This window comes from Pocillopora damicornis, chromosome 4, assembly GCF_964200805.1.
Source record: "Pocillopora damicornis chromosome 4, jaPocDami1.2, whole genome shotgun sequence".
Taxonomy (NCBI): domain Eukaryota; kingdom Metazoa; phylum Cnidaria; class Anthozoa; order Scleractinia; family Pocilloporidae; genus Pocillopora; species Pocillopora damicornis.
In genome coordinates this window covers 717,501-743,970 of record NC_142673.1, presented here as the reverse complement: position 1 = coordinate 743,970, position 26,470 = coordinate 717,501, and the positions used below count along the sequence as shown (strand labels likewise).

Genomic DNA, 26,470 nt, shown 5'->3' with positions numbered 1-26,470 from the left:
ATGATGGCCCTCGCAAAACTTTGTTTGCTTCTCTACGAAATTGTGACAGTTAACATTTCTTGTTATTCTGCCAACAACTCGATTATCTACAGAGGTGGAAGTGAAGAGGAGTTAAAAGTACCCGAGAAATAATTCCTGTCTAGCCACTCCCATTAGAGAATTAGGCACGTCTCCAATGAAGACTCAAACGATGATACACCACTCCAGGGAACACGTTCCCTCACCGAAAAACCCAACCACCACCGCTTAACAAATTTTTAAGACTTAACTGAAATGTCTGTACGACGTGTTTTTATTAAATTTGTCAACGAAAGGTTTGCAGCGTAGTTCAAGACGTTATTGGAGAGCGCTGGGCACTTCTTAGAATCATTCCAGTTTTTGCTGAAGCTGGGCTCTCCCCAGTCCTCTTACCGCTCTTGAAGGAGTGGTCACTTAGTCAGATCTAAAAACAGTCTTATATCGTGTTATCGGTGTGAGCACATCACTTACAATCAATTGTGTTTTAATCTCGAGTTTGTGTCTTTACTGGTGGGACATCGGCCATTTATCGAGAAAAATGTGTACTGAAGTAGAAAACAAGTCTTTCACGACTCGTCTGTGGGAACTGCCTGTGGCACTGGCGGCAGTTGATCAACTATCACAAATTTACAATACTGTAAAGGAGCGAAATTGTGTCACAAGGATGGCTTGTAATGCCGGTGAAAAAACGATCGATATGGCGAATTCTGCTACTAAACCTATAATTCAGGCGGCCAGCACTTGCTCGCTGTCGAAACCCATCGTTGGAACAGTTGAATGTGCTGGTAAGTTTAAAATTTTTCCCATTCGATGACGTGTTTACGGAAGTACGACGCTTACGAAATGTTTACTTGACATGTATTCCAGTTTGTGATAGCTTTCTCGTTTACTGTTTATTGTACCTTAATCTACTTGCTTCTTTGTCAACCATGATTGTGCTAGACTTCTGCCTTAATAGTAATTCGTCCTCGCTTTATTTTGTAATGTAATCGTATTTCCCTCGAAGGAAACTGTTCGTGAGTGGACTTTGGTCAGGGTACTTTGACCTTTTTCTGTTCCGAGTAACAATTTCTGTTTATCGCTTCATTTAGGAGGGAGGGATTTTTCCGTGAATGATTTGTTTTATTCTCCATGAAACCTCTCAACTTCAACCCTGACCTTCCCTCCCTGCAGAGAGCTTTTCGTGATCAATCACCTGTGAACTATTTTTCTTTTTGAATTCAAAATAATTGTTTTTTTTTTTAATCATAGCTGCAACCATTGACCGTGTGGCATCAGGAACATTAGCCATAGTCGAAGAGAAGTGTCCCATCATGACCAAAACACCCACGGAGGTATAACTCCTTGACTCTCTGTCTTCATTACTTGAGGGTTACTTCAAATATTTATAAGCTCGATTTCTTGGACATAGTTCTAGGGGATCCTAGTGCAGCTAGATCTTAAAGCGTGCAGCAGGCTGACAAGAATGAATTATAATTTTTCTCTCTCAAGTTTTGAGATGCATCGGTTATGTTGAATAAATATTGACCAACATTGTCTTTTAGAATGTACCCACTCAGTGGGAGAATTGTTGATTTTGCTGGGGCCAATTTGTCTTAAAAAAAGTGTTTGGCTCTCGAGAGGCATCAGATCATCAGATATATTGGCTTGATGCAATCATAGACAGTTTATTCATGTGTTGACATTTTTTTTGTTGTGTTTTGATCTCAACAAAGTAACTTTGATTTGATATGTTGCACTGAGGAAAACAATTTTTGTGACTTGGAGATTAACTATTAATGGTTGTTGAAGGTTCTATTATAACGAAGTGGGATATTAACACTTTAAAGTTGTCTGGTATTGTGATTTTGAATTGAAAGAGACAAAATGGTGTCATTATGCATGAAGGAAATTTGGGAATATGAGTAAACCCTATTTGCTTGAAATCTATAACATACTAAAAACTGCTATGTAGAAATCTTCTTCGTGCTATTGTTGTGATTGGTTAAATGATAATTTTCTTAGATCAAGACAACTGTGGCTGATACTGCCACAGAGTACTACAACAAAGTACAAAACAGCTGTGTTGTGCAGATGTTGGCTGCCAAGACAGAGGAAGTCTTGGATTATAGTGAGTTAATTGCTGAAATGGCATTGCCAACTGACAGTAACAATGAAGAGGACAAGAAAGAACTGGAGAGAGCTGATGACGTTGCCAGCAAAGGAGCTTTATTGAGGGCTGTAACCCTTAAGAACATGGTGACACGTAGAGGAAAGAAGAAACTGATGACTTTCAGGCCTGTGAAGATCAGTGTTGATGTGGTATGTAACAGGTTTTAAATATGATCACTTAGTGCTTGGTAGACACCTGTTTGCCAGTTACTAATGGAGTGAGTTTGTTTATTACACTTTAACAGGTGACATGTTTACAGGGACATGTGAATGACTTACTAGGTAAATCATCTGATTGCAGCAAGAAAGTCTATAAGGCATCCATGTACATCCCAAACTTGGCTCTCGGTCTTTCTGGTGAAGTGATTGTCTGTACAAAGGACCTAGTTTTTGCTCTTAATCAGGTAAATATGTGGGCTACTCTGATATGTTTGGACTTAAATATTCTTGGCAGTGCTGTATTTTTCATCAGAAAACAAAATAAACTGTTTTAATTTTGACAAATGCATCACACTATTCAACACTGGATTCAACCCCATGAAGTGCAGGCTATTGAGTGAGTTACAAAGAAGAATTATTGTGAAAAACAAACTACTTTAAAGTCTTCAATTTCTGCCTCTAGTAAGTCCCATTAGCTCAAAGAAAAGAAAAACCAATCAGGAAAAGTCCAACCATTTAGGAAACCTTTGTTTGCTTTGCTGGTCTATTTTATGCAGAAACTTTAAGAATACATCTTGATGTGATGAACTTTGGCCATTTTTCTGTGTGGCTTGCATCCAAACAAAAGGAACATTTGTACACCAATATTGTTTGCTGTATAACATTCTGAAATGTAGTACAGACAAACATTTATTGCTTCTTTCAGGCTCACTCAATAAAGGATATGCCCTCTTGTGTGGCCAATGTGGTGGTCAAGGCCATTCAGCCACTCTCCGATGTTACAGACAAGCTGGCTGGCTATGTATTTGTCCCTCCACAAGTTATGACTGAGTACCTTCTGACATCTCGCCCAGTTCAGTGGATTCTCCCTGAAATTGTCCCAGTTCAAGACTTGATCACCAAAATGGATATCACCATGGAAGAGATTGAAGACACAACTGAGTCAGAGGAATTTGAAAATTTGGAAGACTCTTCATAAATTTTAAAAATTTCCTTCTTTATTAATATATTTTCCTTTTAAAGAAGTCACAACTATTTTATCTCTTTTTAATTAATCAGCTACTGTAAATTAATGTATATTAGGGTCAGGTATAAGTAAGTGTCCTGAAGTTTTTGAGGAGGAAAGGCTCACATTCACAAAAGCTCATGTGGTTTATATTTTTACTGTAAAATTCACAACACTGTTTCATTGCAGATTTGATTAGAGAACTAGATATATTTGCAAAGACTAGTGACTGAAAATTAAAAAAGCAATACATCATTTTCTTTCTTTGAAAATTGTAAAGATTTTAACTTTGTTTTTAAACTTCAAAGTCAATGGAAATCATAATTATGGCCTATGACATTTTATGAATTTTTTTACACAACAAATAGTTTGTAGTGGTTGTTTCTTGGTGTACATAGTAAAATTGATTTTGCAAGGGTCAGGAATTGAAGCATGGGTGTCTGTGTGGCCACAATGAGAAAAGTTGATATCAAATGCATCTGAATGATTAGACTGTGTAATCAAATGTTACTCTGGAATTAAAAAAATTTACTTTATATAATCATAATATATCAGAGACTTCCATAAATAAAAGGGTGTTATGTTATTTAGTCTAAATGGTAAAATATGAACAGTTGTTCAATAAAAACAGTCCTTGTTATGTTATTATGGAATTTTTTCTGTTGTGGGAAAATCACAGCAACAGCTGATTTCCTGTTGAATCAAGTTCAAAACATTGGGCATAAATCTTAAACTGCACACTGAGTACACAAGGAAACTGATCCTTTCATTCTTGAGATCTAAGTAACAATTCCCCACAATGCTTGCCATTCACCTTTGACTTTATTAATTTTAGCTCAGAAAAATTGCTAAGGAACAATTTTTTATTTGATTATTGTCTTTCATTCCACACCTCTCTGCTGTGAAATGTATTGATGCTGGAGAAATTCCTTTTCAGTCGCTGGGGTGAAAGGGACAAATTAACTAAAAGTGCTTAGCTTTCAGCTTTGACACAGTGTCATAGTTCCAGCAGAAGTTCTTAAATTTTGCTTGAAACAAGTTGTGTGGTTGAACTTGGCATCTCATGGTGACTTTTTGCCATACTTAATCTCTTGTGTTGATGTTATAAGTTTGTGTAATGCTGCATCTGAGCGCCACCTTAAAATTGGTAGAAAGTCGAACCTGATCAACAGTGTTAAACTGAAATGGAATGGTGCCAGAAAGAACTCATTTGCCAGATCCAGTATTTTAAATAGCAAGTTGTCTTCTTTAGTTGGTAGTCTCTGGGGAGTTTCACCTTCCAAGAGAAGGTGTCCCAAGAATTGAAGCACCAGGCATAAACTGATGACAATGCCAGCCTGGAAAGTTGTTACACCAGTGTGTATATATACAGCGTAGTATGCCAAAACATTGTACAGAATGGAATATACAAACTAAGAAATGAACATAAACAAAGAGAACATTAATTTAATTCATGTAGATGTGTTTATGAACAAGGATGATTTAACATGAAGCCTTATTTACATCATTTTACTTTCCTGTAATGCAATATAAAGGCCCATCTATTCGTGACTCACAACAGTGATCACTCATATTTTGGCATGAACAGTTACAAATGTTTATTTCATTACCTGTAAAGTGCAAGAAAGTTAATCCTTTTTGTTAATGTTAAAATTTTAAAGAAGCATATTGAGCCCTTGGCAAGGAGCTGCAGTGTAAGTTCTATGATCCACTCAAATTAAAAAGAGTGTATGGGTGTGAAAGAGAAAAATTAACTCTCATATTAGGGATATATATCCATATCCATCCTGGAGGCATTCAAAAGATAAATTTTTCAAAGGAAAGAATGAAACTCAAATAGAATCTCTAGGGATCTTGGGTTGGGGATGTAAAAGCAGTGATCTTTGTTATAGATGACTTAAAACTTAAACTTATGACATTTACAACAGTAGCACTTACCCCCATTGGAGGCTCTTGTGCAATACACAGGAGACATTTCAAAATAATAAGTAACAACTGGAGAGAGATGGGTAGAATATTGCGTCCAATACATAGTATAGCCCAAGCCTTGGGCCAAGATGTCACAACATGAAGTATAACATTCCTATACAAATAAGAAATTGAGGTTGAGTCAAAGATTCATCAGTTAGCGGGCAATCTGTTGGTTAGTTGCAAATTTCTAGCATATAATTTATTTACTTAATGTGTATTTATTATTTTAACTGATGATCAATTTCCAACAATCACTTGAGTCACTGTTTGAGGCCAATGAATGAAAGATAGATGATTACTAATTAACTTTCCAGCTTGTAAATATGTGGGTATATCATTGACAAGAATATACCAATTCTATTTTGTTGAACAAGGAACTTGGGAAGATATCTGTATAAAATCAAACTCTCCTAAAACAAAGCCGTATTCCTAAAGGCAATCCACTTTTTTGTCATTGTTTTTTTTATCCAAGAACTGCATGCATAATGAAGTATGGGGATGTGCGGAAATCTTGCCAGGAAGGGGCGCAAGGAGGAAATAGTGGCTCGTTTAACAAAAATCTTTGTAAGCAAGAATTAGGGAGCAGTAAACCAGGGTTAACAAATTAACAATCCTCGGGGTCATGATCAGAATGAAGGTTACAACAAGAGTTACATAAAATGATCTTGAGAATTATGAATGGTTTTTCTAATTAACGTGTAGATTTGACGAAACATGACAATGTTTGAATTTAAATCAAATTTGGGTTTAGAAGATCCTCTTAAAAGGACGCGATCGTGAGAAACATTCCTAATGAGGATGGAATCGTCTAACTTAGTTTGAGAAAAACCATTCAATCGATCTGTCAGTGTCTGTTCGATCGCCACTTACCAAAGTTTCTTGTGTGAAAAGCGTTTGGTAGCAGTTTGCAGGGAACTGTCAATAAAGTAACCAAATCCCAAATTCAAAGACTTAGACATCTTCGCGTTTCTCTGCCTTGGAGGCGATGAATATTCGACGTGCCTTGGTGAAACTCGACCGAAAATAACACGTAGACGAGTAGAAATGAACAACCACTAAGTCACGCAATACGTGACGAGTTTGTCACGCCTTAGTTATATTTCTAATTATTTGGAGGAAATTTGTAAGGAAGAAATTTCCGCAACGAGCTTTTCTGGTTTGGCCGGGGAAGATTTTAGAAAATGATAATAAAATGTCGATGAATCTGGCTACTATATCGATTGTAAATGTGCTTCCAACCAGGCCACAAAGATCTTTGGTTTTCAAGGAGTGGTCGCTAAGTCCTTGAAAGAAGAAAAATGTTTATTATAAATTCCTTTGTTTGGTTCATCGAGGAATTCCTCTTTTGCCTCTGTGCAGCTGGTATGTACTTTTGTTTACATATTTGATCAGGTTATATTTTCCCAGTGACAGGGGAAGCCTGTTTAAATAGGAAACTGAATTATGCACCATTTACATGCATTTGAACACAGCTTCCGAAAAGACACTTTCTGTTAAAGAAATACGTTAAATTAAGGAAAAAATGGCCCTCAGCATTTTCATGGAGTACTTTTGATAAATGTTTTCTTACTACTCACTACACAGGAGCTGTAAAGAATAGCTCTTGTGTTTCCATCCAGGTCAAATGAAATATTTCTGATTGGAAGTAATTTCTTTCCTTAAAATATTCAAGATGGAAAATACTCAATTTTGTTTTTTGATCATTTATGGTTTACTGTTTTGCCGCTTGAAGTTTTATTGCAGCAGAGGGGTTTCCCCAAGCAAAGAACTTCAGATAGGCAAAGGAAAGAATTCAGTATGGAGCCTTGTAGGGAAAATGATGATTTCTCAGTGGCTACCAATAGAAATATACCTCTTGCTATAGATTCTAATTCTGAGAACGGGTCTGCCACAGAGGAAATCAGAACTGAAGTGGATCACAATTCTCCAAAGCAGTTTGAGCCTGATTCTAATCCTTTAAAGCCAAACAAGTCTCACAATGCAAGTAACAGAGAAGTACTAGCTGTCTGTGTACCTCAATTTGTTCAAAATAGTAGAATTGTGATCATCTTTATTGATGCATGCCAGGCAGTTTTAAAGATCTGGGGGTCGTACAGTAATTTGCAGCACTTGTTGAGAAAGCATGGAATCAACACACATAGATTCAGCCAATCAGAACTGAGAAAATTAAAGAGCATGGGGGCAGTGGACATGCAGGTGAAACTATGCTCATTTATCAGTGACAAAGATTTTCGTCAAATACTTATAAAGTATGACGAAATTTGCAACACAAATAAAGCCAAGTTTATACACTTTTTGACTCCAGTTGAAATCAGTGATAATTATTCAGACTCTGTAAATGTTCAAGGTGTGCAGAGCAATATTGGAAACAATAAAAATTCCAACATCACTTGGCCATCACAAAATACCATTTCCTCATTGCATAGGATTCATGCATATATGATCGAAAACCAGGAAGTTATTACTTTATCTGAATTAAATTCCTTGTTTGTGCATTTTGAGAGGCCAGACCTTTTACTCCAAGTTCTATCAACCTTAGAAATAACTGTCAGTATGTTAATGTCCAATAAGCTGGAGAGAGTAGGGATTCCTACTGCCATTACTGATGGTGACTGTGCAAGATTGTTTATTAATAAGAAGGATTTTGATAGAATTCTGCAATACACTGCAGCTTTCCTCAACCAAAATCCACCAAAAATTGTATGGATACATTTAAATGAATCACATTTACTTAGCAAGGGACAAGTGTCACAAAGATCAAACAGTGTTGCAGGATATGATGAGCCTGAGGCTGTTGATTCATTGAATAAATCTTATGATTATATTGAGAATTTCAACTTGAATACCTGTCAAAGTGAAATCAGTGCTGAAGCTCACAGAGCTAACTTGCAAAGTGGCCTGGGTAAGAAAGATGAAATGGATGATTTGTCAGATATGCTGCATGTTGTGCCACAAAGTGGAAGTCCCCCAATGTCACAAGGAGGTGGCACAAATAGATGCAGATATATAATTCGTACCTGTCGTGTTAATGATGAGGTTGTTGTTTGCATTCCTGATCTTCAAAAGGCTGTTATTGACATCTTTAAACAATGTGTGCAAGTGAGAAATTATATCCACCACCTTAACATTTCAACAAAAAGGTTTGAACAAGTTTTCTTGCAACGGCTAAAATCACACAATATTCTGAGTTCGAGAGCAAAACTGTGCACCTACATCACCAAGACTGATGCTGAAAGGTTATTGCAAATGTACCATGTAAATCATTGTGACAATGGAGACAAAATTCTACAAAATATTGAATGGAGTGAGCCAATCAATTTAGAAGATGCAGTCAACAATGTCTGCAGAGACAGTCAAAGGCATCTGGTTGAACATGGTGGCCAAGAAACTTTGAAAATTCCTTTGTTCATTGTAAATGATCAGATTGTTGTGTCAATGCCTGATGTTCACAAAGTTGTGCAGCTTTTGAACGGCCAAAGTGTCCAGTTGCAGTACAATCTCCAGAAGTTAGGAATTGTCAAGTATAAGTATCCTTACAATGACATTTGTCAACTGAAAGTTCTGACCCAGATGAAAAGGCCAAGTTTGTGCTCATACATCACTAAGTCAGATGTTGATAAGGTGTTGAAGTTTTACATCACACCAGAAAATGAAACCAGGTTGCGACTGATTGAGTGGCAGACTCCAATAGCAGTGGAAAGTGTGGCCTGCAGCGCAGCATCTAGTAGAATTTCAAGGGTAGATGCTGAGTCCATCAGCACAGAGAACAATGATGTAAATCCTGCAGATGGTGAGACATGTGACATGTATTCCTTTTCAGATCTTTTCAAAGCCTTTGCCAGTGATGACTCAGAATCTGTGGATAGCTTTAATGATGATGATAATGATGATGACTTGCCAGAGACATTGTTCCACCCCTCATTGCCATCACCATCATCAAGGGCTGGCACCACCAACCCTTTACAGTCTACTCAAATCACTTTCTACACAAGTGATAAGGTGAATTCTCCTAGTGATCAGTTACATCCAATTAAACCATTGTTCTCAAACAATCAGTTGCCACCATTACATCTTCCTGGCAGACATGATAGAGATGTCAACCAAGTAGGACTGGATGTCAATCAAAGAAGTCAGGTCAATGTCGTGGATATGACAAGATGTTGGAGCTGTGACACTCCATCTTGTACCAAGATGCATCCAAGCAACATCTTAGGAAATAGTACTGTCACAACTTATAAAAGTATTCATTCAAAAATTTCAAGTGATAATGGAGCAAGCCAGACTCTTCCAGGTACTTCAGTAAAGCTTACAAACTGTGGTAAGCCCTCTGGATAAATTATTAGACAGTGTTACTGTATGTAATTGCTCAGTTGTCTGCTTGTCTATCTTTTTGCCTTCATATTATTCCTTTGTTTGTCTGTCTCACTTTCTGCTCATTTAGCAATGGAATGGTTGGTTGTTTTCCAGGGGTGAGTTAGCCTCCATCTTTTTGTAAGCCTCTCAGCTTAGTTAGGATTTGATTGGTTGCTCACTTGCCAAGAGTTTGTGTGTTTGTGTCTTTCTGTTAGTCTGAATAAAGGGGGTAAGTTTCTAAACAAACTGTGGTGCTACCTTGCTAGGGAGTATTATGAGAGAATTTGGTTTTATCAACTGAATTGATAACGTAAGTTGGCCACCATAAAGAGAAACTCTTTCCAATGGCCAATCTATGTTATCAACGCAGAGTCAGTAAAACCAATTTTCTGTCATTCAGTCTCATCTGTTCTTTAGCTATGAAGGCCTACTTCTTTCCTTTTTTGCTGTGTACCTGCCTTTTGGTGTGACTCTGTTAATCTGTTGGTCTGTTTCTGTCTGACTGCCTGCTTGTCAACCCTTCAGCTCACTTTGTAATCAGTTGCTTGGCTGTTGTGTTGGTCTTTGTGTGTCTGTGGAGACGTGCTTTCCCGGTTTTTTTCCATCCCTGTTTACTTAGTGTGTTAGTGTGGTAAAGGAAAGCATTGTAAATATTAATGTTAAAATTTTTTTCCAGACTGTAGCCATCATAGCTGCAAAAGAACCAGGGAGGTTTTAGTCGGTGAGGGTGCATGGATGGAACAGTTGGCTAAAAAACACAGGGGTAATTTGAAACCTGTACGGCTGTCTTAAGTTGTAATATCTTACTTTTATAACAGTTCAGGCAGATACATTGTACTTGATCAATGCTTAAAAACATTCTTCTTGATTTTGCAGCAGACCACAATGACCTTCTGAAAACCTTGCAGCACAAAGAAACAGAACTGAACATTTTATATGGTAAATGATATAAGAATTCCTTACCCAGAAAACGTTGCAAGCAAAAGGAAATTGATCAGCCCTTGAATAGACCCAAAATTGTTCTCTAATAAAGGAGGCTAGATTAAGAGAAGGAAGGGAAAAATTGAAAAATTTTTACTGATCAATTACAGACTTTTTTTTAAAGAATATTTCAGGCTATAGAAGACTAAAAATTGATCTTCTTTGATTTAGCTTGCTGAAGTAAATAATGTTGAATGTTGTAATTCTGCTTTTCTTAAGACGCATATCAGGAACAAATAAAGCGGGAGAGGAAGCAAAGGCTGGCAGTGCAGCAAGAATTGGACCAAGTGAAGAGTACGTACTCGATATTGATCATATTAAACTGAGAAAGAAATCTGCGTTCCTTTCCTTGCGCGTCTCGCACTCGCTTCGCGCATTTCTTAGGCTTGTTACTTAGTTCTTTTTTTACGATGTTAAAATTGACAGCTTTTTTGTTTGGTCTGGGCAGATTCCAATGCGGAACTGCTACAAAACATCGAAAGAAAGGAAGTAGAAATGAAGATTTTGCACGGTAAGCTGGTGTCTTCTCCAGGCTCTTTTCTTTACAACAATCTAGAATAACAGTTTTACTTCGAAGGATCTTTATGATATATTTATTTGCTTTTCGCTTCCAGAATCTGTGTGACAGTGTCGAGGGAATGAGAAAATGTCTCCCAAGATCACCAAAGTGTTAAAGACTTAGGCCCAGTTGTTCAAAGGCGGATAAGGCCATCCAGCGGATAAGTGTTATCAAAACGTATTGTGTTATCTACCAGATAGAGATTTATCCAGTGGATGGCGTAATCTTCCCTTAGAAGAACCGGGGCCTGAAACAAGCCTTCTTTATGTTAGGCACTAGCACTATTTTCAATACAAATCCGATTCTCGATAAAACCGGTCTTTGTTTAGTTTTCTTCAAATTAGTTTAAGTTCTTTGATTCAATTGTTGTTTCAGATTCATACAAGCTGCAGATGGATTTGGAGAAAAAGAAGAGGGAACATCTTGAGATTGAACTTCGTAATCTTCGAGGTAAAATGTTTAGAGTATCACTTCTGTTTTGCTAATGAAGCGAGCACACTGAGTCAAGCAGAAGCAAGCAGAATAGCTCTCCTTTAATCCCGAATACGGCTCGCACGCCGCCATATTTAAGCTTAATGATCCAACTTTTTTTTTGCTTGGCGGCTTGCTTTCGCCTGAAGGACATCAGCTAGGATCAGTAGCGCCATCTCAAAACCTGTGTCACACTGTCACATATCGTAGCATCCTCAACTATGTTTTTGTTCTCTTTGATAGCTGGTGAAGCACGGTTCAACATTGTTCATGTGAAACAAGAACCTCTGTAGTGAAACGAATGATATCAAGCTTACTGCAAAGTCAGATGTGGTGGCATCCCTCCAAGTTGACTCAGCTAAATATAACGGCAAACCAGCTCCACAACAAAGAGAGTTACAAGAGTGACCACACTGAATATATAAACTTTACATACTGGAGTTCATTTATTAATTTATTGCCAGCTTTCGAATTCTCTCATGCCTTGACATCAGCCATAAAGTGTTTAACTCAATTGATATAAAGAGCTCGGAAAACAACTCTTCTTGTCTTGTGTCGTTTCACTTCTGTGTTCTTTCACCCTCGCAAATGTCGCTTTCTTGCCTGCCACGTACATTTATTACTTTTGATCTTTCTCCCTATCTATTGCTTGCTTACTTTCTGTAACCCTTGACAAAAGTTCATTACGTCCTTGAAATAAGAGCGTTGCTTGTGAGGAGCACTGAACTTCAAGCCTTGTGAAACACGCTGTTCTCCTTTTCTCGGGAACGATTTGCCTTTCGTTATGACAGGAGTTGGTCAAGCTTCCAGTTCGTTGCTATTTTAAAGGGAGGTTTTGGTCTTTGCAGTTCATCTGCAGGTAAAAATAACGGTAGTGATTTTTAAAATGATCCAAGATTGTTTTAGGCTTTTTTTTTAGGGACAGATCCAAACATTTTGAAGATTCTACTTCGCTTGAAACCATTTGTTTATCAGCGCCCGTGCTTGGTGCCGTTTTTACATTCCCGGGGTAAGTGAAAATTTTCCGCGCTTCACGCAATAGCCAATTGTGTCTTTTGGCACAAAGCAAATTCAGGCCATCTTCAGGATTTCTAGTATTTAAAATTGTTTAAAATGTTTAAAATTGAACATGTACCATCGCAAACGAAATAAAAAGGCAAACATTGATGAGCACCTCTTGGCTTATTTATCGTCGTATTCTGATCACTTCTCATCGCCGCAATGATGCTGTTAACAGTAGCTCCTGGACCTGTGATCTGAAAAAAGACAAATTAAAATTAATGAAACCCGACTCTACCTTGAAGGCCACGTAATACGAAATGGTCGAAAAAGAACCAAGCTCTGTACTTCTGTAAGTCTCGAAGATCGTTTGGAGATAATAAGTTGTTGCTTGAAGATGAACGATTGCCCTCCGATTGCTATCGGAAGCGGAGGGTAGACTTTAAATTACGAAATGACGCGGTTGGGAGAGTAAATCACTAACAAAAGACTCACTGACGTTTTGTAACGAGAAAGGTACAAGCTAAACAAATCTGAGTCGCCGTTAGGAGCCGAACACATGCCTTCGCCATCCGCTTCTCTACCACTAAGCTACCGAGAAATCGATAGAGAGTTGGGTAATATTTACAGTCGGCTTAACGTACTTGGAAAACTTGACTTGAATTGCTGGAGCTTTCATCTGGGGGCCAGATAATGCCGATCGATGATTCTATCATTGAGATTAGCTTTTCAAAGTTGGTTTGAAGGACGGCAGCTTGTCCCACATGATCAAACAAAACCAACATCTTGAGCAAGGATGCCATGTCGTCTGCAAACGAAGTAATCGGAAATAACGTTGCATGCACCACGATACTCTAGTTATAACTGACACTTAACTGCACATGCGTACTTCAGCCTTGTGTCTATGCTTGCGTCTTTACGACCAGACTCAAATGAATCAGTGGTTCAGCCCCTAAATCTTCTTTCCGCGCCCTTTATGGGCCTGCCTTGATTTATCCAATATATAGGGCGCTAATACATGAACTGGACTCGCATACCTGTGGTCTTGTGAACGGTTTGAATAATGTCAGAAAGTGCTTCCATCAAGGCTAAATCCTCAAATCTACTTCCCTCTTTCAAGCTGTACATCTTTCGTGCAGTTTTTCTTCGATTTTTGGAGGATCGCCTGTCAAAAATAAATTTTAATTACAGACCTTACTTAGCCGCAAAGAAGTTTAGGAAAGATGTGACTTAAGTTTAAAATAGGACTTTTGTCTACCCGGTTGATCTTGACCCACGGGAACTGGTGCTAGAGGCATACTCCGAGTTGTCGCCTACGCTGCTCGTGTCGGAGAACAGGTCCGTATCATCTCGCGCCAGTCCACTCTCTGTAAAGGAAGACGCCGACGAAAAAATTTCGAAGATGATTGGAAAAAAGGAAATTATTGGCTGACTCAAAGGTACAGGCAAATGAACCAGCATGGAACAAAGCAACCAAAAAAGTTACCTAAAAATGTAGTGTTATACCTTGATATTCTACACTTTGCTGTTCTTTCAATTCTCTGACAACTTTCAGTCGCTTGGTGTATTTATTGAACAGCTCCTCCTGTTCTTGTATGGAACTCAAGTGGTGGTTATGGGCTGAGATTAAAAAAAATAAAATTAAAAAAAAACAGACCTTTATTCTTTAAGCTTCCTATTCTTACAAGGAAAACAAGTTCAAGTGAGCCTTGCAAATATTTTCGGTTAAACTTTGTTAAAGAGATGACGACTCCTTCAACTCTTGGAATGACGTTTGTTTGTTTGTTTTTCTTTTAAATATCTTTCGGATGAAAAAAATCCCGCGAATACTCTTCAATGATGACTCCGCAGATGATCAGAAATTCCCGTTTTGCGAAGATAAGTAGTAGTTAAATTACTATTACAAACCTTCTTCCAACGCGCCTTTCAAATGTGTCTCCACAATATCTGTCCGATCATGTTTATGCATCTATAAGGGACATAAACACGAACCTTGTAAACGGCAACGTTATACAAAGTTAGCCCTAAGTTAACTTAAACCGCTTCCATCCTCCATCGAGTTTAAAGGGCTTGCGTCCCTTGATAAGTCACACGAAAGGAGACGAACTGTTCCGTCGAGTTTTAAGCAAAACTGTTATGTCGCTTTTTTCCTCTGGAAATTCGCTCTCTCTACTGAAGGCACGTAAGTCTGAAAGGAAAAAATAATCCTGCCCCAGTCTTACACGCTCACTCACTCATTCGCTCCAGGCTTACTCTGTCCCGCTAGTGCTAGCGAGACCATCGACTTGACTAGTGAAAGCGTGCTTCAAAAAAATTCTTACAGAGACTTGATAATACGTTTGAGTTCCCGTGATAGTACAGGAGGGACGCCGTCCTAAAACTCTCTAACTCACCAATCTCAGAGCTTCTTCCCACTGCATTCCGTCGATAAGAACAGCAATGGCTTCCTCAGGATCCTACGAAACCAAACAAAAAAGCACAAGGACATAAATCCAAACCAAGAAACAGCAGGTCTTCAAAATTTGAAAAGAATGAAAATGTAACAATAGAGGAGGAATTCAAATGAAAAACCATAAATGTAAGGCATAGTGTAAAAGAGTTTAGAAATTGTCATTAGCTGGTGCGGGGATAAACGCTCTAACCCTGAGTGATGGTATATCAATCACTCATAACTAGACTCTTGTGTTCTCTGCAGTTCTTTACCTTTGCATATTCTTCCAAGACTCTGGAGGCTTCAAGGGAACGCTTATGTCCTTTCAGATAACCTACAGATTTGCAAACAAACACATTAATCCTGACCAACAGATGTTTCAAGAACAAGAGAGTTCTACCAAAGAGGTGAGTAGCACACCTGCAACTGTTCTGGCCAATGATACCACTTGTTCACCGGTGTGCTGCAACAGAGAAGCCATACAAAACACTTGTCTCCAGTTTCCGCTCTTCTGGAATGATGATAGAGCTTGCTCGTGAGCTCCACAACTGGTTAATACTGCAAAAAGGAAAGTGAATACTTGAGGCTGGTAAGGCTAGTAAGTGCTAAATTCATTGTGGTTATACCTGAAGAGTTTGGTAGAAGCAGATTTATAACAACCACATATAGGTAATAATGCAAATTTATCCTCTTCTAAATTTGAAACGTTAAATAACATACCTAGTCCGGCTTCCTCGTGTCTTTTCTGTTGAACAAGGTACTCGCCATATGCAACCAATAAAGCCTGTAAATAACGCAGTTATTTCAAAATTAACCCGAGACAGACAAGCTAATCTTCAACGTCTTTGATGGGTAGCCTGGGTGGGCTTATGGCTAAGTCAGGTGGATACACACTCTGGTTCAATCCATTCGTAAATGGACACAGTCATTAAATCATTAGAAAGGAAAAATAGCAGAACGAACATGAAAATCTTCAATCGCATAATTATCGACTCACCCGGTGCTCCTGGCTGGATTTCCCATAAAGCTTAAGCGCGTCCTTGAATAGACAGTTCTCTTTCACAAGTGAAACAAGCTCATCAAAATGTTCTGGCCCTAGAGAATACATAAGAGAAGTCACTCGCACTGCTGCGACGAGCTACTTCAGTAAGAGCCAACTCACGAGGGTGAAGCGAATGAAAATATTTTACCGTCCCCCCTCCCCCCCCCCCCCAAAAGAGAAAAAAATCCTCAACAGGTCGCTAATACCCATCTATACTGCAAACTACGTTGCACAGAATTTCAACACACAATATTAGTTTCTGGTGTTTGGTTTACTATTGCTCAAACAAGGCGGACTGTTGGGGTAACAGGTGACTTGTTCTTCACAATCTACCCCCTTAAATCGCAAAAAGAATACTCCCATATTACATTACAACTTCACTACCTACCGCACAAACTAAGATGTTGAATAGCTTTAGTGTGGCGCTTAAGGTATTTGTCTATGCTGAAACGCTGGAAATTTGTCTCCATTTTCCGTAGATTATTTAAAAATGGGAGATATTCTTTAGGATCCTAAAAAAAAAATGTGAATTGGTACAAATCAGCATCATCGGCTTCCTTTAGACATAAACGCGCAAAGAATACCGCTGTCCACTTTTATCATTACCTTCTGCGATTTTTCAGCGACCATAAGTACTAATTCAAAGTCGTACATTCCCAGTGCTACGTCATACATTTGATTGACGTCTACCAGAAAGAGAACATATCTAAGGGCTTCCTCTGACGTAACTCGTTCGGTTTCTGTTGTATTTACTGGATTGGCTTGAATGAAAATAGGAACTTAAGTTAATAAATGCGATATATATTGTGAACGCCTTCAAAACCTACCACTTACATAAAAAGGGAAAAAGTAGTATCTAGGCATTTCGCTAAGACCGCCTAAACAGTAACGTAATATCTAAATACTGCAAAAATACCAATGATTTAAATCGTTCCAATGACGGCAAAACGGTATGATTTTAACAAAAGTCGATTTCATCCACAAAACTGAAGAAAAAGATGGATCAAAGTGGAAAAACTGTAGGACTTGACGAGAAAACGTTTCTTACACTCCGGAGTCTCCTACATTGTACCAAGAAAGAAGAAATTTCATGGACTCGATTCATGTTTATCAAAAGATAGAACCCAGGATTCTAGTTCAAGGTGAGAAAGCAAATATTACTACCTGTAGGAGCTTGAAACAAACGAACAAACAAACCTTTTAAATCTTTGATGATCATCAAAACTTTCTCTAACTCTGGATCATTCTTCTTCACATACGTGGTTAGGATGGACAGAAGGTACCTACAAATAAATTGGGCAGAATTGAGGTGTTCACATACATACGCACTGTTCTCTGATAGAGAGCCAGGAACGAGCTAATTCCTTCCCAGTCGCCTCTCTGTTGGAAATGCATGGGAACAGTTCCCTTCGTGCTCTTCGTTGTGTGCTGATGAATGACTCGTTTCCATATCGCTTGCACTTTCAGACACCACAGATAAGTTAAAACTGGGAACTAGTCAGTAGCGAAACCTCAGAAAACTAATGCTACTCACTTAAAATATACTCAAACCAGTAATTATGACTTACTTGTTGTGGCCAACAGCTTCCAAGGCAGCGCGCACAGCATCACAAACTCGATCAACTTTACTTAACTCATCACCTAGAGACGCAACAGGGCTGTTGAAAGAAGAACCGTTTTAAAATACTACGACGCAAAGAGCGCTCGTTATTAGCGCTCCTGCACGAGCTTTTCTCTGCCCGTGGGAAGTATGAGATCTTGAACAATACCATGTCTAACCAAACCTCTACCCAACTCGTCTCCAATCTTCCCACGGGCAGGGAAACATGCGTCTTGCAGCGCTTATAGTGGGAGCTCCTTTCAAACAATCTAAAAAGACGCCAGTGCGCCAGCAAAAGGTGTTTTAACAACAGGTTGGTGATAAATCAAAGCAAAAAAGACGAAAAGTTGCTATTACCATGGCAACCAACAAAGCGGTCAAACGACTGTGCTTGTGAGAACGTGAATGCCAAAGGCAAGTATGGAGAATATACATATTGATGTTAGGGTGGAAAGTGTTGAAAACATATTAAATAAACACGTACGTCTGTTTTGATTCAGAATAATAATCAGAATACATCGTGGTAGTCACATCTTCCTCTCTGCCAGAGAAAAAAAAATATCAAGAAATTAAAAACACCCGATCGTAAACTTTTTGACACTTTTAAATTGGAAATCGAAATTCAGAAAACCACATACTTAAGATCCGTGAGGAATAGGTTGATAAAATTTACCGATTCCACATGACTCACAAATTTATCCAAATTTTCCAAGAAAAGCTGCGAAAGACAGAATTTCAGTAGATATTTTATTATAAATAAATAAACAAATAAAGAAAACCAAAAATGCTCGCTCACATGACCGGTTCCCCGGCCCCGGTCTTGAGTGCAAGAAACTTGTACCACTAATTTGGTTTCATTCAGCCATAAAAAAGTGATACTCACCTTGGGATTGTGGTCATGTATCAAATTAAGATTGATCCGATGACGGCGCATGACGGTAAAGGCCTCTCCATAGCTGAGACTGAAATACCAAAGGTACATTGATCAACATAACCACGCCCAATTCTAGATCAGAGTAGTCTATTTAAGGCGCTATTGTCCGAAGTTAGACACTAGTATCTGATTTTAGACACTAGAATCTGATTTTAGACACCAGAATCTGATTTTAGACACTATGTCCGATTTTAGACACTAGCGTCTGCTTTTAGACACTTGCGTCTGATTTTAAACACTAGTGCCCGATTCTAGACACTGTTGTTCAATTTTAAACACTGTTCTCCACTTTTAGACGCTGGCGTATGATTTTAGACTGTGGTGACCGACTCTAGACACTATAGTCCAATTTTAGACTCTGTTCCCCACTTTTAGACGTTAGCGTGTGATTTTAGACAGTAGTGACCGATTTTAGACACTATTGTCCAATTTTAGACACCGTTCTCCACTTTTAAACACTAGCGTCTGGTTTTAGACAATAGTGACCGATTTTAGACCCTATAGTGTCCTATTTTAGACACTAGAGTTTCGATTTTAGACAATAATGTTCCATTATAGACACTGGAGTCTGCTTTGGGTTGCCAGTGTCTTAAGTCCAATTATTCCGAGACTAGTATCCGTTTTTAAACACCAACGTCCGATCTTAGGCACTAGTCACCTGGTGTCCAGTCTCGTCAAAAATCCAGTCTCATCACCAGGCCTACTCACCTGTCTAAACATTTCTGTAAATACGACAAAACTAGCGATCGAGGATGAATAGTCTCTATATTTCCACGAGGCATCTACGAGGATAATCAGACAAAGATAACACTTCAGTTGTATACATTAACCGCATAAGGAAAAATTCTGGCCAAATTTCTTGTTACTAAAATAGGGTCTGTATACGAAGCTGAATTGAGTAGCTACGCAACTTAACCGTGTTTCTTTAGAAAGAAGCGACTAGGAAAACTTCATTCTTTCTGGATGGTGTGCGAGACCATCGCTTGTGAATCCACCCAGCAATTAGCGAGTATTTCCTGGCAGTTTGGCGGAGAGAGCATTGTGAGAGTTCAGAGTCTTACGCAAGAACACAACTCAGATGACCCCGTCATGGCCTCTCGGACCCAGACTTCTCGATTCAGAGTTCAACACGGTAACCTAAACGCCATCGCGTTTTCCGTAACTCGTTACGAAAAGGAGGTCTGAATGTAAACGAATTCCATTGTGGAAAAATGAAGTCTTTTAAAAGTATTCCTATTCTCGTACCTGCAAAATAACTTTCGTATCTTGAGTAACAGCGACCACTATCCGTGAACCTCTCTCGACGCGTCTTATGTTTTCATCCAAAGGATGCGGTTTATCTTCAACTAAGACTGGCAAACCTACGACATCAAGGAGTAGTCTGAAGTAAGCTTTCGCTGAGATCAAACAAGTTTGTGGCGCTGAAGGTGATGGATTCTTAACCGCACTAACTCAGAGTTCGGATATGGAAAAATGTCGCCCTAATTTTGCAGGTGCTTTATTTCTGAGAATTTCGTGTCGATCTTAGTCATGAAAATAAGTTTCCAATCAAAAGGTCTGGAACCTACCTCGCGTGGTTGGTAAAAGACTTATACAACGCAACGTGTGCGCATGCGTTGTTAGAAGAAGAAATTCATCATGAACAGCGAAGGAAGAGCAGTTTGAAGCCACCTATAATGTAAAATTCAAATTATGTTCCGCTGTCAGCTGTGGTATTTGGCACTACGATAAAAACATCAAAATACAGAATCGTACCTCTTTGTTATTCGCATATAACCTTGAGTGTTCAGTCAATCCCAGAACGACTTCCTGTAAATTAAAAAAAAAAGAATTTCTTAGTTACGGCACAATGGCTTCGGGGAAAGTTTTCATGAGTCCAGATCAAAATGTCAGGATTTAACTTTTGCCTGAGGTTGACGAATTTTGTATTTGACATTTAATTCTCGATTGGGAAACAATCAAAGTTCATCTGCCTTCACGGGTGTTTTTTTTTTTATCCTGTTCCAGGAATTAATCCGCCATAGAAACTGGATATGACATCGCTGTTTTATTCATTTGACGAAGGTCCTTAAGTAAAATTGGGTCTTGAGGCTTTGGGAAGGGTGGGGAGGGAAGGGGGGGGAGGAGATTAATTCCTCACTGTGGTACTATGACTGCACGTCTTTTCTGTCCGAAAGAAACTGCTTCAAAAATGTCTAACAACTACAGAAGGTGAGCAGACTCGGGTCAACTTTGACCACTGAACAAAATTATATTTGAGTTACAAACCTCATCTCCCACTAAGGCTGTTTTTACACACTGGCACGGTTGAGGGAGAGAGATTTCAAGTCCTCGACTGTTAAACCATGGTGATAATTTGGCCTGGCTTGAATCTGAAAACAAAATAAACATGTCACGCCAGATTTAGGAGACCTTTGAACAAGGACTCAACTCGCCTTTCAAGTTAGATACCTGAAGTGTAACTAAGTAAGTTTCCATTGATGAGCTCCACTAATACAGACTCAGTGTGACGACGGGCACAAAGACGAAGGACTGGCGTGTCGGTTTCAGTCGTGCGCCTGAGGAGAAAAGAGAAGAAATTGGGAGTAATAAAGCTTAGTGAAACCTTTACATCCTCCGTATTCTCTATACTGTTCTCTAAACATTTCTAAGGTGCTGATAAGGAGAATTTGTTCAACAATAAAGAGCTTCTCTACATGGTGATCATTTCCTTTACTCTCGTGGCCTTCAAGTTTGATTCAGCAGTGATATTGTAAATTCTCCCCTCTAGCTTCTACACATTTCCTTGAAATTTTGCTGTGAGAATTTAGATGCTAGTCACTCTTGTGAGTAAAAGGGTTCATAGTGACTAGCATTCTCAAGTATGCTGGTTATGTAGACCTCTGTTTATTTAGATTTCTTAACAAATAAATTGTTAACAAACGAAAGGTAACGGAGAGTGTTTGAAAAATCGAGGGTGCTCGCAAATCATGTAAAATAAAAAAAAAATCTCAAGAGTTTACCAGAATTTTACTCAGTTGAAAGGAACAACTAGACACCCACCATCATTGAGTTTAGAATCAATGACTTCTGCTGATATAACTTTGCACGTTATGTGGGTATATTGCCTGGCTCGCAATCTACTATAATGAAACCCTGTTAATGGCAGACTGGCTGTGATTCACAAAGGAAATAGAAATAAGTAAGACTGTATCACTGTGAATACACATAAGTTCAACTCTCACCTGATAGCAATGCTATTAGCCCCATCTTCTGCAGAGATCTCTAATTCACAAACAATGTCTTTCTGACTCATGGTATCCCATCCAACTGCGATAAGGGTGCAGTCCTTCCACCAAATCATCTGCCACCAACACAAGGCTCCTGTCCATACTGTTGGAAAGTCTTTGGTGTCTATACTGTTATGTACAAGAAACACATAATAAAGAATGAGTAAATAAGCAAGAAGCTTGTGTGCAAACATCAGTTAGAACTCCAAGCTACTCAAAGTTTCCATTCCACATCCTAAAATTACAAAATGGTTGCCTGGGTCTAGGATCGTCTTGTCTTCAAACCCTAAAACTTGGTTCTAAAAATGTAACAACATATCACATGGAGGTAAAACACAGGTATCCAAGTTGGTGACTAAGTTGCCAAAATTGTTTTTAAGTCCCCATGGGTACCAAAATGGTTGTAGCTTGGAAGAGAACACAAGTAAACAATTTAAATGCATCTTTTCATTATCGGTCAATTTCTGTACCAAGAGAAAGCATTTTGTAATGAGAAAAATAACAACACTGTGTTACCTGTAAATGCCAACAAGTTTTGGGGCTTTGCCAGGTGCCCTGAACACTTCTTTTACGCCATTTTCTGTCAATAATTTGAAGACTGCCATCTTGCCATTGGACATCATAACTGCCATATCACTACAGTGTGTAGGGGGAGCAAAGCTGATGGTGGACGCTGGGGATGGCAGGTCCAGGGCATAGGCAGACATTGGAGGGGGAACCACCATGTGTTTCATTGGAGTCAGCAACAACTTAGCTACAAATAAGATAAGGAATATCTGAACTAAACCTGGCTTTTACATCCTAACATCAGTACAAATATTCTCCATACTGTTCTCTACACATTTCCTTGGATGCTGGCAAGGAGAATTTGTTCAACAATCAATAGGTTTTTAAGTTGGTGGTCATTCCCTTTAGCCTCCTGACCTTGGCATTTAATTTATGGGTGACATCATAAGGAGGACTTGGATGCCAGTTATTCTTAGTGGAGCAAAGGGTAAAAATACACATGGCTGAATTCATAAATGGCCATGCATATTTATGCACACCAAAACTTGACAATAACTTGCCACACCTATGTACATCTACAAGTATGAACATAAAGGATCAATATCAGTATCTCGGCAACTGCCCACCTACCCCTCCCCTAACCCAACATTAACCTAAAGTTGTTGTCAATTGACTTTTGTTGAGTTAGGGGAGGGGTAGGTGGGCAGTTGCCCAGATACTGATATTGATCCGACATAAATGTGGGAACAAGGAAAATGTGGAAAACTTACTCATGAACTACTTACTTATGAACGAGATCTTTTTTACACAGGGAACAGAGAATAATTTTAAATCAAAATTCTCAAACAATTAAAACACTTTCAAAAAGCTATAACTGTATTACAGACTATACCTCCATCAATTACTGCTACAGTGGACATGTTTTGTTCACTAGCCCCTTCACTATGAACTGTATTCCAACACCACTCATAACTCAAGTACTGGCCTCCTGTGCAAGGAAATTAATTTAAAATGCATTTGTTGAGCTCAGTGTCACGACAGAAAATAATCAAGAAGACCACTAACTCATCTCAATTTTGGACAACTGGCACATGTAAGATCATATATATTTGCTTAATAATGACATTTATCCTGCAACCAATGTGCTACAATTTGCATGTGTTCATTCTTACCTCTCGTCATGATGTGCATTCTTAGGGCAGCCTCTGGGTCCCATAAAAGACAGGCCACTCTATGTTTAGCAGATGCTGGGAATTCCATTTGCTGCTTCAGATACCAGTGATAATTATTCACTGTCCACAACTGAACTGCAAGTCACAAGGTAAAACATTAATATGTTAGTGTTATCTTAGCATAGTATTAGTGAAAGAACAACTAGAGAGCCATATCTAACAACATTGTTACTTGGAAAAGATGAGAGTGAGAGTGATTCCTACCACTTCAGTTTTACATCTAAATAAAAATGACACGTGTCTAATAAACCTTTTGATCCCCAAGAGTGACCAGCATCTAAATTCTCCTTGCAATATGACCCCTGAATCACGAGAATAAAGGACATGATCACCAAGCTCTCTGTTGTCGAACAAATTCTCCGTGTCAACATCTTAGGCAACGTATAGAGTACAGTGGGGAGAATATTTATAACGATGTTGGGGTTTACAGGGTTTATAAATGAAGAAAACAAACCATAAGACTTTGGTACAAATTCTTCTATCTGTTCTGTGCTTGGTAACTCTTCAGACCAGACAGCTAGTACTGATGAGTCATTATTCCATGCTATTTCCAATACCTTGTACAAGACATTATTACAACATACAAAATGTTAATATTTACCAAGCAGCCACTCTGGGAAGTGGCATGTTGCAACCACACAGTGAGAACTATCAACGATAGTCTACTACAGCCCCCCCCCCCCCCAAAAACAAAAACAAAAACAAAAACAAAAGAAAGAAAGAAAGAAAGAAAGGCAACATGTTTAAGGCCACACACATCTGCTCTGATATTGTTATGCCCATGAGCTTTTAATAGCTATCATCATTTATGATCACAAAGGCCAGAGATTACAGCCTCAGTATTCAACTTAAACAAAAACATATTGTGCCAAATCAGCCATAAAATATTGTTACAGCATGTTTAATGCTTTAACCTTGCGGTTGACCAGTTTCTCTTTACAATATCACCCCTGAGTCACATATTGAGGTAACAAGAATAAAAGTAATGATCACCAGCAAAGAAGTTCTGATGTGATTGTTATACAAATTCTCCTTTTTCACCACATGTATGGAGAGCAGTATGGAGATTATGCATACTGATGTTACGGTGTAAACCATTAACTGCTATTTACCTGAACTTCCATCTTGCCGAAAGGAAGCACAAATTCTCCATGTCTGAGGCCATTTCTCTCAAAGAAAATCACTTCATGTCTATGAGGCTTGCGCTGGGTTGAAGCTATTAAGCTACCTGATGGTCTAAAAAGGTAATTATAAAAACAAATGTTTAAAAAAATGGAAAAAAGTAAAGGTAATTAAATAAAAACTGTATAAAAAAATAGAAAAAAAAAAAAGAGGCAAATGAGCTTGAGGGAAAGCAACAAAACTTTGCTGACGACTTTCATGAACCTACCTCCAAAATAATGCCTGTTCCAATCCATCAACATTTTCACTTGTAGAGCTGAGTACACCTTCCCTATTCCACACTCTCAATGTCCTTGCACCTATCATCAAACAACATACAATCATTTTCATGTGTGACTTATGGTACATACATTTGGACGCTGAATAAAATTGTGAACAAAATTAATTGACATGACTGGAGACATAGAGCTCAGAATGAGCCATAGTTAGTGAAGTCAAAGTTGTACACTGCCCTTGAAAGCAAAGTATGATATTTAGCAGGGGAGGAGAGAGATGAAGGTAGGAGTATTAAGAACAAAAATGATGTGCTAAAGCAGATACCTGTCAAAGGATGGATTGCACTGGCTGCGAAAAATTGTCCATCACCACGCCAGCTGATTCTTGGTTTCCTGTCATCCCAACTTGCAGCAGGCTTGGCAATCTGTTGTAGAATGAAATCAAAGTCAATGCAATCCGACAAATGCAGCAAAAAAGATTCAAGTGAACTTCCTACTTGAGGTACCCTTCTGTGGATGCTAATAAAACTTCAAAGTAAAAACACTGTATGTAATTCTCTCTGTGAGATTTAAAGTACACAGGTATAAATATCACCACAAGTATATTACACCATGTACTAAAGAAAATCACACTCACAACTTCCTGTACATCAGCGGCTGTTGGTTTGCCTTGGGACCCATGGAACTGTGTTTCTTTTTTCCCCCAACCAACTGTGATTGGTTTTTCTGACAAGAAAATATATACATATGAATTAAGTCTTAACAGATCTGTATTTATATTCCTCAGTAAATCTAAAATTAAAAAAAAAACCTTAACAATACTTGTAATAGTATAAAAATTAAAGATCTTTTGATAGTGAGTTGTGCCTTATTTTGGAGAGCCTGCAACAATTAATACAAAGGTGCTGTAAGCAATTGGATGACTCACCTTCACCAAACTCCTCTGAGTGAAAAGAGAACTCACAAATGGCATCAAAATCCTTTGTCATTATGATAAGAGTTTCTTCTCCTTAAAAATGTTAAAGGAAAAGTCTTCAGATTTCATAAAGATGTGTAAATTAGTTTTTGTGTGCTATATCAAAACAGCATACCAATAGAATTAATTCCTTAAAGGTCATCAACATGAATAATATTTTCCAACCTGTCATGAATACCACAAGCTCTTGATCAGGACTCCATTCCATACACCTGAGCCCACTGTCCACACTGCCAACACATTCAACCTGACAAAGAAACATATTGACTGAACCACATAACTGGAAATGTCAAAATCCTCATCAAGGCTTAAATTTTTCAAATGATTTTTCCCTTTTTTTCTCTTTTTTACAAGATTTACTGGGAAGTACTACCATCAAACTGTAATATATATTTTCTTCTCAATGAAGAAAAG

At 38.4% G+C, this 26,470-nt stretch overlaps 4 protein-coding genes across 8 annotated transcripts in view; 2 read left to right on the top strand and 2 right to left on the bottom strand.

The window, feature by feature from the left end:
- The first annotated feature begins 421 nt into the window (after positions 1–421).
- On the top strand, positions 422–3,979 carry LOC113672685 (uncharacterized). Its single transcript, XM_027189012.2, has 5 exons — positions 422–803; positions 1,270–1,352; positions 2,023–2,319; positions 2,415–2,573; positions 3,035–3,979. Exons 1-5 carry the CDS (start codon positions 557–559, stop codon positions 3,305–3,307), a joined length of 1,059 nt encoding a protein of 352 aa, XP_027044813.2. The 5' UTR covers positions 422–556; the 3' UTR covers positions 3,308–3,979.
- LOC113672688 (uncharacterized) lies at positions 3,530–6,550 on the bottom strand. The gene is made up of 3 exons (XM_027189016.2): positions 6,176–6,550; positions 5,273–5,417; positions 3,530–4,746 (listed from the first exon to the last, which is right to left on the bottom strand). Exons 1-3 carry the CDS (start codon positions 6,262–6,264, stop codon positions 4,396–4,398), a joined length of 585 nt encoding a protein of 194 aa, XP_027044817.2. The 5' UTR covers positions 6,265–6,550; the 3' UTR covers positions 3,530–4,395.
- A 21-nt stretch (positions 6,551–6,571) lies between these two features.
- LOC113672628 (uncharacterized) lies at positions 6,572–12,840 on the top strand. 5 transcript variants are annotated; one of them, XR_016185670.1, is made up of 8 exons: positions 6,572–6,667; positions 7,038–9,623; positions 10,335–10,421; positions 10,535–10,597; positions 10,859–10,933; positions 11,088–11,150; positions 11,254–11,648; positions 11,913–12,208. XR_016185670.1 is itself a non-coding variant. In XM_089203111.1 (8 exons), the coding sequence occupies exons 1-8, from the start codon at positions 6,604–6,606 to the stop codon at positions 11,960–11,962; spliced, it is 3,036 nt and encodes a 1,011-aa protein (XP_089059237.1). In that variant the 5' UTR covers positions 6,572–6,603; the 3' UTR covers positions 11,963–12,840. The 5 variants fall into 5 exon arrangements, 4 of the variants coding, with proteins under 4 accessions (XP_089059237.1, XP_089059236.1, XP_089059238.1 ...); XM_089203111.1 differs by having other exon boundaries at positions 7,038–9,596; positions 11,574–11,648; positions 11,913–12,840; XM_089203110.1 differs by having other exon boundaries at positions 11,574–11,648; positions 11,913–12,840.
- Positions 11,217–26,470, bottom strand: part of LOC113672690 (elongator complex protein 1) — a 16,248-nt gene continuing 994 nt past the window's right edge. The window contains exons 3-38 of the mRNA XM_089203108.1: positions 26,222–26,303; positions 26,009–26,089; positions 25,718–25,806; positions 25,406–25,505; positions 25,074–25,164; positions 24,796–24,919; positions 24,138–24,240; positions 23,624–23,758; positions 23,344–23,439; positions 22,461–22,698; positions 21,900–22,073; positions 21,127–21,233; positions 20,944–21,047; positions 20,431–20,484; positions 20,244–20,346; positions 19,921–20,036; positions 19,384–19,457; positions 18,625–18,703; positions 18,380–18,459; positions 18,226–18,282; positions 17,710–17,799; positions 17,339–17,424; positions 16,748–16,902; positions 16,530–16,653; positions 16,097–16,194; positions 15,820–15,883; positions 15,520–15,657; positions 15,372–15,433; positions 15,062–15,124; positions 14,577–14,637; positions 14,175–14,288; positions 13,927–14,035; positions 13,706–13,833; positions 13,313–13,476; positions 12,844–12,925; positions 11,217–12,522 (exon numbers count right to left, since the gene is read on the bottom strand). Coding sequence (XP_089059234.1) covers positions 12,452–12,522; positions 12,844–12,925; positions 13,313–13,476; positions 13,706–13,833; positions 13,927–14,035; positions 14,175–14,288; positions 14,577–14,637; positions 15,062–15,124; positions 15,372–15,433; positions 15,520–15,657; positions 15,820–15,883; positions 16,097–16,194; positions 16,530–16,653; positions 16,748–16,902; positions 17,339–17,424; positions 17,710–17,799; positions 18,226–18,282; positions 18,380–18,459; positions 18,625–18,703; positions 19,384–19,457; positions 19,921–20,036; positions 20,244–20,346; positions 20,431–20,484; positions 20,944–21,047; positions 21,127–21,233; positions 21,900–22,073; positions 22,461–22,698; positions 23,344–23,439; positions 23,624–23,758; positions 24,138–24,240; positions 24,796–24,919; positions 25,074–25,164; positions 25,406–25,505; positions 25,718–25,806; positions 26,009–26,089; positions 26,222–26,303 — 3,696 coding nt within the window. The 3' untranslated portion in view covers positions 11,217–12,451. The remainder of the gene's footprint in view (positions 12,523–12,843; positions 12,926–13,312; positions 13,477–13,705; positions 13,834–13,926; positions 14,036–14,174; positions 14,289–14,576; positions 14,638–15,061; positions 15,125–15,371; positions 15,434–15,519; positions 15,658–15,819; positions 15,884–16,096; positions 16,195–16,529; positions 16,654–16,747; positions 16,903–17,338; positions 17,425–17,709; positions 17,800–18,225; positions 18,283–18,379; positions 18,460–18,624; positions 18,704–19,383; positions 19,458–19,920; positions 20,037–20,243; positions 20,347–20,430; positions 20,485–20,943; positions 21,048–21,126; positions 21,234–21,899; positions 22,074–22,460; positions 22,699–23,343; positions 23,440–23,623; positions 23,759–24,137; positions 24,241–24,795; positions 24,920–25,073; positions 25,165–25,405; positions 25,506–25,717; positions 25,807–26,008; positions 26,090–26,221; positions 26,304–26,470) is intronic.

Excerpts from the sequence above, each read along its gene's own strand:
- LOC113672688 (XM_027189016.2), bottom strand. The coding sequence starts at position 6,264 with ATGTCTAAGTCTTTGAATTTGGGATTTGGTTACTTTATTGACAGTTCC. Across the intron at positions 5,418-6,175 it reads TTTTCACACAAGAAACTTTG|GAATGTTATACTTCATGTTG; the intron begins GTAAGTGGCGAT and ends TTATTTGTATAG. Across the intron at positions 4,747-5,272 it reads CACAAGAGCCTCCAATGGGG|TTTGTATATTCCATTCTGTA; the intron begins GTAAGTGCTACT and ends TTCATTTCTTAG.
- LOC113672685 (XM_027189012.2), top strand. The coding sequence starts at position 557 with ATGTGTACTGAAGTAGAAAACAAGTCTTTCACGACTCGTCTGTGGGAA. Across the intron at positions 2,320-2,414 it reads TGAAGATCAGTGTTGATGTG|GTGACATGTTTACAGGGACA; the intron begins GTATGTAACAGG and ends ACACTTTAACAG. Across the intron at positions 2,574-3,034 it reads TAGTTTTTGCTCTTAATCAG|GCTCACTCAATAAAGGATAT; the intron begins GTAAATATGTGG and ends TGCTTCTTTCAG.
- LOC113672628 (XM_089203110.1), top strand. The coding sequence starts at position 6,604 with ATGTTTATTATAAATTCCTTTGTTTGGTTCATCGAGGAATTCCTCTTT. Across the intron at positions 10,422-10,534 it reads GTTGGCTAAAAAACACAGGG|CAGACCACAATGACCTTCTG; the intron begins GTAATTTGAAAC and ends TTGATTTTGCAG. Across the intron at positions 10,598-10,858 it reads AGAACTGAACATTTTATATG|ACGCATATCAGGAACAAATA; the intron begins GTAAATGATATA and ends GCTTTTCTTAAG.